The sequence below is a fragment of the Chelonoidis abingdonii genome, chromosome 6 (genome assembly GCF_003597395.2).
Source record: "Chelonoidis abingdonii isolate Lonesome George chromosome 6, CheloAbing_2.0, whole genome shotgun sequence".
NCBI lineage: Eukaryota > Metazoa > Chordata > Testudines > Testudinidae > Chelonoidis > Chelonoidis abingdonii.
This window is the reverse complement of record NC_133774.1, coordinates 74,377,248-74,389,921: the sequence shown is the minus strand read 5'-3', so window position 1 is coordinate 74,389,921 and position 12,674 is coordinate 74,377,248. Positions and strand designations below refer to the sequence as shown.

General features: G+C 42.2%; 1 protein-coding gene across 1 annotated transcript in view; it reads left to right on the top strand.

The window, feature by feature from the left end:
• Positions 1–1,602: 1,602 nt before the first annotated feature.
• The window catches only part of TRIM36 (tripartite motif containing 36), a 43,939-nt gene continuing 32,867 nt past the window's right edge, over positions 1,603–12,674 (top strand). Inside the window, exon 1 of the mRNA XM_032789137.2 lies at positions 1,603–1,908. Within this exon, the coding sequence (XP_032645028.1) occupies positions 1,672–1,908 (237 nt within the window). The 5' untranslated portion in view covers positions 1,603–1,671. The remainder of the gene's footprint in view (positions 1,909–12,674) is intronic.

The following is a 12,674-nucleotide window of genomic DNA, read 5'->3' as shown; positions in this document are numbered from 1 at the left end:
TATTATGTCTTTGTAAGTCACACCTGTGATCTATCTTACAAACTAGGGAAGGACATCAGTAATTTCTCAGGCAAAGGAAGACAGGTGAGATTTTAAATTGAAATGTCACTATCAGCTATTTTTAAAAAGTCACAAATATTTGTTCTTGGAGGTAAAAATGTTTTGCAAAACATATTATCAATAGAAGAAACTATGTTAACTGCTTTTTAAATTAATTGAAATATTTTTCTTTAGATTTAAACATTCTACTATGGTGTTTGCAGCTTCCGCATTGCAACAAGGTTCTATAGTGAAAAAGAACCAGAAAGAAAAGCTGATTGTCCTTCAGGAGTTGTCTACATGGGGAAATTGATGCTCCCAGAATAACTCCCCATGTGCATATTCTATTCCAGACTAAAAATCATTTTATTCCCAAAGAATTAGTGGGCTTTATGAGTGCACTAACTAATCTGGAATAAAATTACTTTTATTATGGAATGAGTGTCCACATAGAAACACCCAAGGAATTTTTGTGGAATAGCTGTTACAGAATAGTTTATTCCACCGTAATCATTCTTGTCAATTTCTCTGTGTAAACAACCTGTTAGGCCTTGATTCCCTAATCAGATTGATGTAGGTGATCCCCTGTGCTTGTTTCAGAGTGGCAGCCGTGTTAGTGTGTTGTGTAGTTTGCCAGGGAGCAAGATCCAATTGCTGCACTGGGACCAAAGGGTTTTCAAAGCCAGGTCTCACCTTAATATCTATCACGGGTGAAGGTATGCTTTAGGCCCTGATCCTGCAAGAACTTATTCACATACTTAAATGCATGCACTCTGAGAAGTCCTGTGACTTCGGTGAGACTGCTTAGAGTATGTAAAGTTAAACAGGAGCGTGTTTTTTAAAGATGAGGGTGTTAGTTTATTTTCCTTATCTAAGGTGAATTAAATGCCAAAAGTAGAGAAACAGCATTAATGTAAAAAATAAATCCCATTTAAAAACCCACAGTTCTAATTACTTAATGTAATACAGGTAATGAATTGATTTTTAACCTATAATTTTAAGAGAAACAGTCCAGGAATATCTTTTAAATCTTCAGTCTGCTGTTGCATGTAACTCTTCACTTGAGCTCATCAAATCCCATAGTCTATTACGTTTTTTTTAAAATTAACCACTCCCAGTTTTCCAGGCAATACTGCACTTGATCTAAACGATCAATATAAACCTAGCTTCACTTATTATACAGGCCTAAAAGGCTGATTTCCAGCGATGGCCTAGTATTTGCTGGACCTAATTTTCGGATGCCCTGGCCTGTTTTCATTTTCTTTGCTGTGTATCCTTCCTTTCTTTTGTTTGTTAACCTAAAAATAGGCTGATTGTTCTGGGGGAAAAGGCTTGGAAGACATTCTGAAAGTCCCAAACGAATCAAAAGGCTGCATGAATAAACCGGAGCTGAAGACTCGATTAGATACATTTATTCATGTTACCCTCTGGAAATTGACGGGCTTGGAGTTTTGTTGTTCCCAGCTGATGAGATATACCCTGTGGCGGAGGGAGGAGAAAACAGTCAGTCTTTGTAGGCGGAGCTTGAATGTCCCGAGACAGAGTTCATCTAATGACATTTTCACATCACACAGCCGCTCACGTTTTTTCCGTTAGCTCATCTTCTCCTTGACCGCATCACAAATAGATTCAATGAAGACGGCGCAGCTCTTTTCTTTATTCCTTGAGAGCGCGCAGAGCGGCGTCTTGTTTCTCTCTTTGGCAAAACTCTGGCCAAGACCAACTGCGAAAGTCAATGCTCTCGAAATTCGCCTGCCTTTAGGAGTTTGCTTCCTCGTTTTTATTTGTTTGCATGCGTTACTAGTCATGTGTGAGTCAGATGAAGGGAGTGAGTTTGCCTACATAATGAAGTTGATAGAAAAAGGCAAGGTAAGGAAAATGGGACCCAGAAACGACTCCTCGGAAGACCGTCTTGGTTAATTCCCCTACTGTTAGACCCCGGCAAGACACAGAGGGTGATGCGGGTATTTCCAGATTAGCGCTCTGCTGTGGATGGCAAATGGATTTGACTGTGCAGAGTCAGGACATGTAGGCAGGGCTGGGTTCAGACTCATCAGCCCTAGGTTTTCCTTCGCTCGCTGCAGCATGCAAAGCACAAGGTGTGGGGGAGGGTTATTCGCATTCAAAACGCTTCACCTGGTGAGTTGTTGCTAAAGCCTGGATTAGCTCAAACTCGAGCGACTGATTTACATTGGGTGGAGGCGGGAACGAACGATCTGTCAGAGCAAAACCAGATCGCGACTCAAGCGTGAAACTGATGGGATGAAACTCAGTCCCTCGGGCAGTGGGTCCGAGTTCTCCTCCCAGCCCGTGGACAATGTGAAACCCTCTTAATGGGTAGTCACAATAGGCAACAAGGCTCGCACTAATTAGAGTTCCCGCGAGCGGGATGCCTTTCTTCTTCCCCAAGCGTTCTGTGGGCGCTGCCTGGTGGCGCCTTGCTGGGGCCCGGGGGAGAGGAGGAGACCTCTCCAGGGCTGTCGTCTAAACTTGACTCCGGAATTGTTTACACCTATTGAGTAGTGGCGTGAGCCGGTCGGTTACTGCGGACAATTAAATGCAGCCGCGCCATTGCTTTGTGTGTGAGCGCCTAGCGCTGCCCGGCCAGCTGCTGCCTGGGGCAGCGTCCGCTCCAGCAGCGCTTTCCACTCCGAGCTCGGCTGCCTGCTCTTGGAATCCAGCCCCGCTCAGAACGCTGGCGTGTGAACTGGGCTTCGGCCACGGCGAGGTGACTCCGTGAACTAGGGCTTCCCACCCGCTCCGCAGCGCTCGCTGGCTGAGGCCGGAGAAGCGGGATTCCCGGGGCGAGCCAAGCGTCGGGAGCAGGGGGAGGAGCTAGTCCCCGAGAGCTAAATGGGAGTCACAGGAACTGACAATGGCAGAGAGACATGAGCCCCGTCAGGCCATCCAGCCCACCCCCTTGGTGGTGCAGGCATCAGCTAGACTGGGGGTGGCCAAGCTGGGGCTCCAGAGCAACAAGCAGCTCTTTAGAAGTTATGTGGCTCCTTGTGTAGGCACCTACTCCAGGTCTGGAGAGCTACAAGTGCCAACTGTCCAATGTGCCCGGGTGTGTGTGCTCTTTGCTCAACTCCTGGCTCTGCCACAGGCCCTGCTGCCATACCACCCCTTTCTGCCCACTCGCCTTAGCCTGCCACCTCTCACTCCTCCCCCCAGAGCCTCCTGCATCCCCATGAAACAGCTGATCAGGAGGTGAGGGGGTGGGAGGTGCTGATCAGAAAGGCTGCTGGTGGGCAGGAGGCACTGGGGGTGGAGGGGAGAGCTGATGAGGGGGAGCTGCTGTTGTGTTACTGTGGCTCTTTGGTGATGTACATTGGTAAATTCTGGCTCCTTCTCAGGCTCGTGTTTGTCCACCCCCGAGCCAGACACTTGATTTCACAGGATCATTCTGGATCTTTCAAACCCCAGCAAGCTCAAAAGGCTGATCTATGGTGCATTCTCATTATTGATATATTCTACTGATGATGCAGTAGGACTGCAAAGATGTGTACACATGCTTTTTTAAACATGTGACTAGTCCCATTGAACTCCATGGCCATGCCTACACTAGGGGGGAAAGGTCTTTTTAATGCATGTTATATAATTCTAGTGTGGACAAGGCAAGCTGTCCTTTTAATAGGTTGGCTGGGTGAGGGTAAACCATGGGCTCTGCAGTAGTGTGCACCTTATCTAGCTAATGTGTGAAAACTGCAACTTGCCTTGTCTATGCTAAGAGTTTAAAAACACACTTTTTTCCTCATGTAGACATGACCTCTGAGGGCAGATGCTTAGAATTAAATATATGGATATGCCTTTGCAAGACTGGAGCCTATGTCATTTGTAACACACTAAATTACTTGGTCTCTGAGGGCTGATCGACCCAGCTACATGTTCGGGGATATGAAAAATCCACACCCCTGCGCAGATTGTTAAACCAGCCTAAATCCCACATAGACAGCAACAGGTTGAATTCTTCTGTTGACCTTCTTCTGCCAATCAGGGAAGTGAATTACCTGTGCCAAAGGGACGGCCCCTCCTTTTGGCATAGGAAGTGTCTGCGCTAAAGCGCTAGAGTGGCACAGCTACAGTATTAAAACCCAAGGCTATGCCTGCACTTAAATATGGGCTAGTCAAAATTCTGACATTGTCTTGCTGCTGCATCATTCCCTTACTGTAGTGTGTGTGGTGTAGAATCCTAGGTAGAATAAAAAATGAATGTGAAATTGTCAGGGGTGTTCTCATTTAAATGCTTTGGGGGAAGGGACACATTGGTGAATTTTTCTCTGAAACAAAAGGTTGTTAAAGATCTCTGGAAGAAAACTCTGTGCCATGACAATGGGGGCAGGCGGGGGGATGGGAGGAAGGATAGCGCNTTTCTTTCTTTTTATATAAAGCTTTCTTTTTAAGACCAGTTTGAGTTTTCTCTGGGTAGGCTAAGGAACGAAGGGAAGGGAGATTCTCTTTGTGTTAGACCTAAACACCGCAAGCCAGCTGATTGCCCCAGGCAGGAGGGGGGGGGAGGAGAGAAGGGAGCTGGGAGTTGGACCTCTTGAATTCTATCTACCTCTGCCAAATTGTGGTGCTGTGTGCCAATGTAGATACAAACAGTGGCAATGTTTTTAAAAGAGAATATTTATTTTTAAGGCCACAATTGGTGTGGTAATGCTGTGGTGGAAAGATAGCCATGCAGCAGGAAATGATTCAGAACTTGCAGATATGGCTTGGGGGAAATGGCAGTGTCTGCATCTCCTAAAATTTTACAGAACAAAAAACAAACAAACCCTTCTTGTATGTGATAGATACGATGCTAATGCAAGGATATCTCAGTCAGACTTGCTTTCCCCAAAAGCCTATGCCATAGTTTGTGATAGTTTAACAATCTGACCACACACAGTACTTTAGTCTGCAGAGGGGATGATTTTGGGCATGCTTCCTCTTTCTATTTTTAAGGAGTGATCAATGCTTTGTACATACTCAAAAGTGGTTTTGTCATCTTCATGGCATTTTTTTCCCCTCCACTTCTCTTTATAAGCAACTGTAATTTGAAAATGATAGCTGGAATTATAAATGTTTGGGGTGAGTAGGGTGACCAGATGTCCCGATTTTATAGAGACAGTCTTGCTATTTGGGGCTTTGTCTTATATAGGCTCCTATTACCTCCCACCCCCATCCCGATTTTTTCACACTTGCTGTCTGGTCACCCTAGTGGTATGGGAAATTTCCCTGCCTCTTTGCAGTTTTCTGTTTCTCTGGCCAGTACATAAGCTCTGCTAACGGGGATTTGTGCCTGGTGCCCTATGGCTCAACAAGATAATTCTGAAGACAAATGTTTGCCTGTCACGGATCAGATTGCTCTAAATGATGTGCATAATAAAAATTGTTTCCAAGGGAAGGAATCACCTCCTACCCTTGAACTGGCCTGTAAGAGTTTTATTTCCATTCCCTCCTCTACAAATGATTGTTCTGTGCTGATAACTGGTGCCAAATTGTCCCATTACATCTATGCAACAACATGTACTTCAGTGGGTAGCATAGGGTTGAGTGTCAGTGTAGAACTTGATGGCTAATTTCACAAAAAGCCATTTTGCATTCCTTATACACCCCAACTCCCACTTGACTTACATTCTTCACAAATCCCAACTCCCCATGTAAGATGGTACCTTTTTCTGCATCTTCTGACCCCTGGATTTACAGGCTTTTCTATGGTAATCCTCACAATCTCTGGGTACCTCAACATATGTTTGTAAGGTCAGGAAGCTAAGCATTTTCCTCGTTTTACAGCAGAACTGTGGCATAGGGGAAATGGTTGATCTTCATCCAGATCTCTTGAGTCCCAGCTCAGTGTCTTAACCACAAGACCATCCTTCCTTGCTGTCACCTGTCTCGTCTTCAGTAAATGTAAAATGCTAATGATATTGTATATCAAATCTCATTTTTGTTACTCTCCATTATATGAAATACTACTTAGCAACAGTGGCATCTGAAAATACTTAATAAAACAAATCTCTTCCCCTGTCCGTTCACAAAATTGTCTCCCATTTATATATTAGTTTTTTTGTTTCCATTTGGAATAGATCTTGGAATTCACATGGTGGGTTCTCTAATGGCAGCGACGTAAATGTTTAACGCTGAGTAATGTAAAATATATATTTGTATAATTGCATAACGGATGTCAGTGCAGCTCTGGAAATAGTGTTTAGTGCTGACCCTGCTCCAGTTAATGTTTTCTTGCCTGGCTCTATAAGAGGAGACTATAAATCAATGAGAAATGTAAGTGATATTTTAGTTTATCCATGACTATTTTTAACTGTAGACTTTTGTTGTTTATGTAAGGGGCACAACGTATATAACATCTTGGTCAATTCCCCAGGCTCTTTTCTTCACTCCTTTTACTCCAGTTTTTTCTTTCTTTGACCTGGCTCTCCAGAGAGCCTGTGATTAATAATGAGCAGCTTTAAAAATATTGGTTCTAGACAAAAAACTGTACAATAAAGAATACTTTAAAAAACAAACCAAAACCCTTGTTAGAACACCATCGCTTTTAAATAGTATTTTAAAAGGCATTTGGAAGTCAGGAAACTCATAATTCAGGCTCTTCAAATAACCTAAACTCTGCCTCTGTATTCCTGTCTATGATCCATTCCTGAATAGTGTCTGTATGTACATTGATAACTGTCTTATGGTGCAGTTCCTGCTTAATCTTAGGAGAGAATATAGTTATAGCTCTGTACAGTGGTACAAAAACTGAGCTGTGTAAGGAATTGAAAAGAGGAAGTATAATAGGGTTTATTAGCAGCCATATAGCCCTTGCTTCAGGCAGAGTCACAACTTTAAAGTGCTCTTAAACAGCAATTTTTAGTGTAGTCCAGCCCTGCTAGCCCAAGTTTGTTGACGCAGTTTGGGAGGCTTGCTCCAAAATTCTGTGTAGACATATTGACTCACTTGAATTGAACAGGAGTTAGTGTTTCGTGTTGTGTGTGTATGTATCAGACGTCAGATGTTTCTTGCTATCAATGGGTGAGTGTTTCAGTTGGTGGCCCATATGTGATGAGGGTCGGTGCTTTGTTTTAGAAGTTATATTATTTTTAAACAGCACCTGAAAGTGCATTAGTCATTTCCCAGATGGATTTTGTCCTGTTCTGAAGAGCTTACAGGAGCTAAGGACATGATGTGACAAGAGAAGACGAAACATGAGGAGGAGGTAGTGGGAATAGAAAAGCATTGATAATCCTATCATTGGGTATCTGTTTGGTGATTTATGCACGTGTTATGTCTGGTTTGATGAGGTCAGGATTACAGTTGCTTGTTAAACCTTAATTATGAATTTTCCATGACTTCAAAATGCTTTTAAAATAACTACAATGATCTAAGTGCCATTACTTCTTGGAAGATTGAATTCTGCCTTAATGAAGTGTATTTTGGTTTGGATGTTTTCTTAAAAAAAAAAAAAAAGTGGCTGCATTGTCACATTATATGTTACATTTGTATGGCAAGTGAGTACTCTTCAAGCTCCAGGTGATGTGTAGAGAAGCCGCAGCCCCAGCGGATCTGAAGCTCTCGTTCATTGTTGTATGCTACTGCTTCCTGGATCACTTGGCACAGCAAAGTGGGGCAGCTGCTGCTGCTCCCTGGGTTGCTCTTCATGTGAAACAGGATACTACAGGTTTGGGGCAGAAAAGATGTGCTGAACTTCTCTTTACTCTTCAGAGTAGTAGACGCATACTAGCCAGTGATTAATTTGTGATGAAAGAGATGCCTGGGCTCAAACAATTAAGTGCCGGGGTTCAAGCACTTTTTTTTTTTTTTACATTCATAACTGATGCATCAATCCCAGAGGTGCTGGGGCCATGACCTGCCAAGCCTAAAGATGGTGGGGCTCAGCCCTGGTACAAATTAAGCACTGATACCAGCTGCATTCATTTTGCCATAGTTGAAGAGTATCATAACATCTTGGGACTTTGGAAAGCAAAGTCCTTATCCACTGAGCAGTTTCCATGGTTCTTAACTGGTGCAGATACAGCATGTAACCTTGAACCTGTGCAGTTCAGCTGAGAAAGTTCATAAACTGGCTTGGCAGAGTTTGTAAGACCAACTAGGGTTCAGATCCTGTATCACATCTCTGCTCCTGGAGATTGAGTTGCCAGACCCAAGCACTGTTTAGCACCTATAAATGGCTTAGTACACTGAAAGAGCCATAGAAATAAAAGCCTTCTCTGGCCATGTCTACAATATGGTGCCATAACTATGTCAGCGTAACTCCCAGCATAACCTTCTAGAGTAGATGCAACCTACAGTGATGATAGGGGTTTTTCCATTGCTATAGGAACATCACCTCTTCAAGCAATGGAAGCATTTTTCCATCAGCTTCCTTCATCTACACCAGGGCTTAAGTTGGCCTAGCTACACCACTCAGGCATGTGGATTTTTCACACCCCTGAGAAGTGTAGCTATGTTTATCTAAGTTTTAAGTGCAGCCTAGACCTCTGATTCTGTAGATCTCATCTTTTTCCACCTTGTATTTCAGAAGGTGGCAACTGTGGGTAAAGGATGAAGCTGATGGTTTTGGTGGTTGGCTGCATGTATTAATCAGAAATCCATTGTTGCCTTTACATTTATTTGAATTTTGCAGTGCCTCATAAAAATAAGATCCTTGCCCTGAAGAGCATGCAAACTGAATTCAGCATGACACAATTAGTAAGGGGCGTAAACAGGTAAAGCGGGGGACCGGAGAGGAAGAGGAGGATGACTCCACAGCACTTGAGCCGTTTTGATGGTTAATTTTTTTCAGACTGTGTATCCTCCCTCTCAATTGCCATAGTCTCCATCTCATTGAATGTTGTCAGTGAGGTGGCTTAGCAAATGGACTCTGGGCGTGTTCTAAGTGTTAGGAACAGCATGGAAACAACTTTGAAGGGAGAAACTGCCCAATGTAGGGGCTTGGCAGCAAGGACAAAGTATTTGAATCTCCTGTGTAGTGCTGTGGGAGGCAATGAAGTAACCTCAAAGGTAGGTGGATGAGAAGGTCGAAGTGAGGAGCAAAAGAAATGACTTTGGTAGCCACATTTTGGATGGAATGGAGTGGGGAGACATTGTTTTTTATATTTATCTAGGATTATGTTTAGAAACAACCAAACCAAACTACAAAACATAGCTATTGTGGAAGCTCTCTGAACTTTGGACAGGTGTTTTAGATGCTGATAAAATCTAAATAAAGACCTAAGCACTGCACCTCTCCTGTGTGGGTGCCACTATTCCTTGTGGAGTTCATAAAGTCACCTGGAAAGAGCTTGTAAAATAAAGTATACAGATATATTAATCACTTCAAAATTAAGAATACCATCCATAACCATTTCTAGGAACAATGGCTTTATTCTGAAGAAAAAAATAGAGAAGATGAAAGAAATTGAATGATTAAATTTTGAGTTATTATGGGAAGCTAGTTACAGCCTTCATGTGACAATGGCTGTGTACGTATAATAATAGACTAAGCAAACATTCTCTAGAACAGTAATCCCCTTTCCTTTCAAGAACCAAATAATAGCATTCATCTAAATATGTTTGTGTGGGTATGTTATAGCAAAACCATATTCTTTCTTCTCTCCTTATTTTACAAAGCACTTGTCCACTCTTCAGAGTAACACAACTGAAGGATAAATATCTAGAATACAAAGACTAGTTCATACTCCGCAAACCAGTTACATCTCCCAAACTAAAAATAGCACCTTTAGCCAAGCCACTCTAAATAACCTTCCTTGCTAGGTTAACCTGCATCCTGAAACCCCTACATCTAGGAAAAGCCCAGGAGAACACATGAGCCTTGCCGTATGTTCTGAAGCTCAACTTCTTTGGATCTAGGAGGGATGTAATCAGCAGAATTGACAATTCACAGAGAACGCTTTGCCATTCGCCTCCTTGTTTTTAACCAATGAACTCTGAGCTCAGCTCTGTCACATCCATCCTGATTACAAATGCCACAGTGTTGCACAGAGGGAGAGGTGTGTCTCTAGTAGCCAGGTCACAAACTGTTCTAAGCTCTCTGGGGCAGGGACAAACTTTGTGTTGCACGTAAAGTGCCTAGTCCTGGACTAGGGTCTTTAGGCACTATCACGATACAAACGAAAAACAATTTAGCTAAATAATTTAGTTTACTTAAAACTAGTACTTCATATCCTACCTGGAAATTACCTGAAAGCCAGTGCAAACCAATGCCTAGGAGACCTATTGTGAATTAGTGAACAAGTTAACAAATACAGTTTAAGGACATGGGAGGGAAAAGCAAGGATAATGGATCATAAGATGTATTTCAGTTTAATGGTTCTGCCAGTCATGCATTATGGGAATGCAAAGCACTCTGGCTATACCTCCTATGCTGCGGGGGCCAGGAAAACATAGTGTAGCTAACTCTATGCTGCATAGGGACTCCCAAGCCCCAGGGACTCTCATTAGGACAGCTTTCCAGACAGCCTTTCTACAGAGACAGCTAACAAAGCCACCTACTCTGGTGGTGGTTTTCTGACTAATTTATTTAATGGCACTTCCCTTCCTTTTCCTTCTCAGTGATGCAGCAATATGAACAAAAATGATGCAGGGGAAACTGCCCTGAGAATGCAGTAGTTCTGGAGTCAGGGGATGTCAAAAAGATAGTAAATTAGGTGTCCAGGGGGATTAAAGGGGAGGGGTTAAAGAGAGAACACGTGTTTCTCCTTTCCAGATCTACTAGTTGGAGCCCAGGCCTCTCAGCCCTTTCATCCATGCAGTGTCTTAATAGGCTGGGGAAGCCCAGCTAATTAAAATCCTGCTCTCAATGTACTTTGAAGTCAAAGTAAACAGACACACACAAGCAAATTAATACCTTAGTGATTGATTATAGGATTGAACAAATAGTCACTCACAAAATCCTGACAATAACAATTGTTGGCACTACAATGCAATTGGGAGGTAGGGGTATAGCCTTATCTATGCTAGCAAAATTAACCGTTGTTGGTAACGGGTATTGGCAAGGGTACCTCTTGAACTAGTGTGGACTGTGTTATAAGTGCAAGTGTTGCCAAGCCAAACCCTTCTCAGTACTATTCAGAGATGGTGGCAGTGACAAACAGGGTTTGTTCTTGGCTGCACTTGATAGTTGAACCATATTCAGCACCAGTCAGTCATGTCTGTTAGCAATGGGTACTCTTGCTAGTGTAGACAAAACTGGGTGATGCCTTCAAAGCTCTGATAGAACATGCGTATAGAATCAAGGAATTCTTAAATGTAAAGGATAATGCAGTTACTCATAAATTTCCAAATTAAGTCTTAATTCATGGTTTATTAGCCTCTTGGAAGCTTGACAATAAAACATTTCCTCACTAACCTGTTTTTCCTCCCTTGTCTGTGCTACAGGGCTACATGAGATTTGGCCAACTGACATTTTCCAGTTAAAAAAGCATGTAAAAATTAGTGACACGGTTAATGCCAGTAACTTGAAGTACAACATTCTGGATTTTGTTAGGAAGGTGGTTTACAAAGCAAACTTGAAATAAAATGGCTGCATATGTCTTTTTTCTAAAATAAATAAATAAACCTTTTTCCTCTGTTTTCAATATAAATATTTCTTTGCAATGCTGAAAATGCAAAAAGATCACCACTGTGTTCACCATTTCCAGCAAATGCAATTTACCAATCAAATTTCACTGTTCAAGCCCATAAAGTAAGTAATGATGAAAAGCAAATTACTATTTACAATTTTTTGGTATTCATGAATCGTCTGAAGTGGCATTAGTAACATCATTAAAGAATTTCAGGGGGGAAAAACATACCTGACTATCTTGATTACATTCTTTTAAACTGACTTTACTTTGTGTTTTTGTGTGTGTGTATGTAACATGTAGGTCAAATGTAGGGCTTATCAAACTTAGCAGCCTTTTAACATTGAAACTCAGGCCATAACTCAATCTGTTTAATTAACTAAACCTCTTTCCATTGTGTGAATTAAGGACATTGTATGTCTTAACTTCGAATTACCTAGCTAATGCATTTTTTTTCACAAGCTTAACTATACATGACCACAGATGGTAATATTTCTGCCCCTCCCCCAATATCTAAAGACGCTAATCCATATTATGTGGGGGGTTAATTTATTTTTTTTGTCCTGGATGTGAGTGGAGAGGATGTATTCTGTATATTTTCAAATGGAAGCTTGTTGGAAAAGGGGAGGGTGAGACGCACACAAACCTCTGGGTTTTTCAGCTGTTTATCTGAAAGACTCTTAAGCAAAGTAAGCTGGTCATGGGATAACAGGTCCTCTTATGGAGTGGTAACTGGTTACAATGTAGGAAACAAAGGGTAGAAATAAATGGTCAGTTTTCAGAACAGAGAGAGGTAAATAGGGTGTCCCTTAGAGGTCTGAAATGGAAACAGTCCTAGTCAACATATTCATAAATGATCTCGAAAAAGGGGTAAGCAGTGAGGTGGTAAAATTTGCAGATGATCCAAAAGCACTCAAGATAGTTAAGTCCAAAGCAGACTGCAAAGAGCTACAACGGGATCTCACAAAAGTGGGTGACTGGGCGACAATATGGCAGGTGAAATTCAATGTTGATAAATGCAAAGTAATGCACATTGGAAAACATAATCCCAACTCTCTCTCTCTCTCTAAA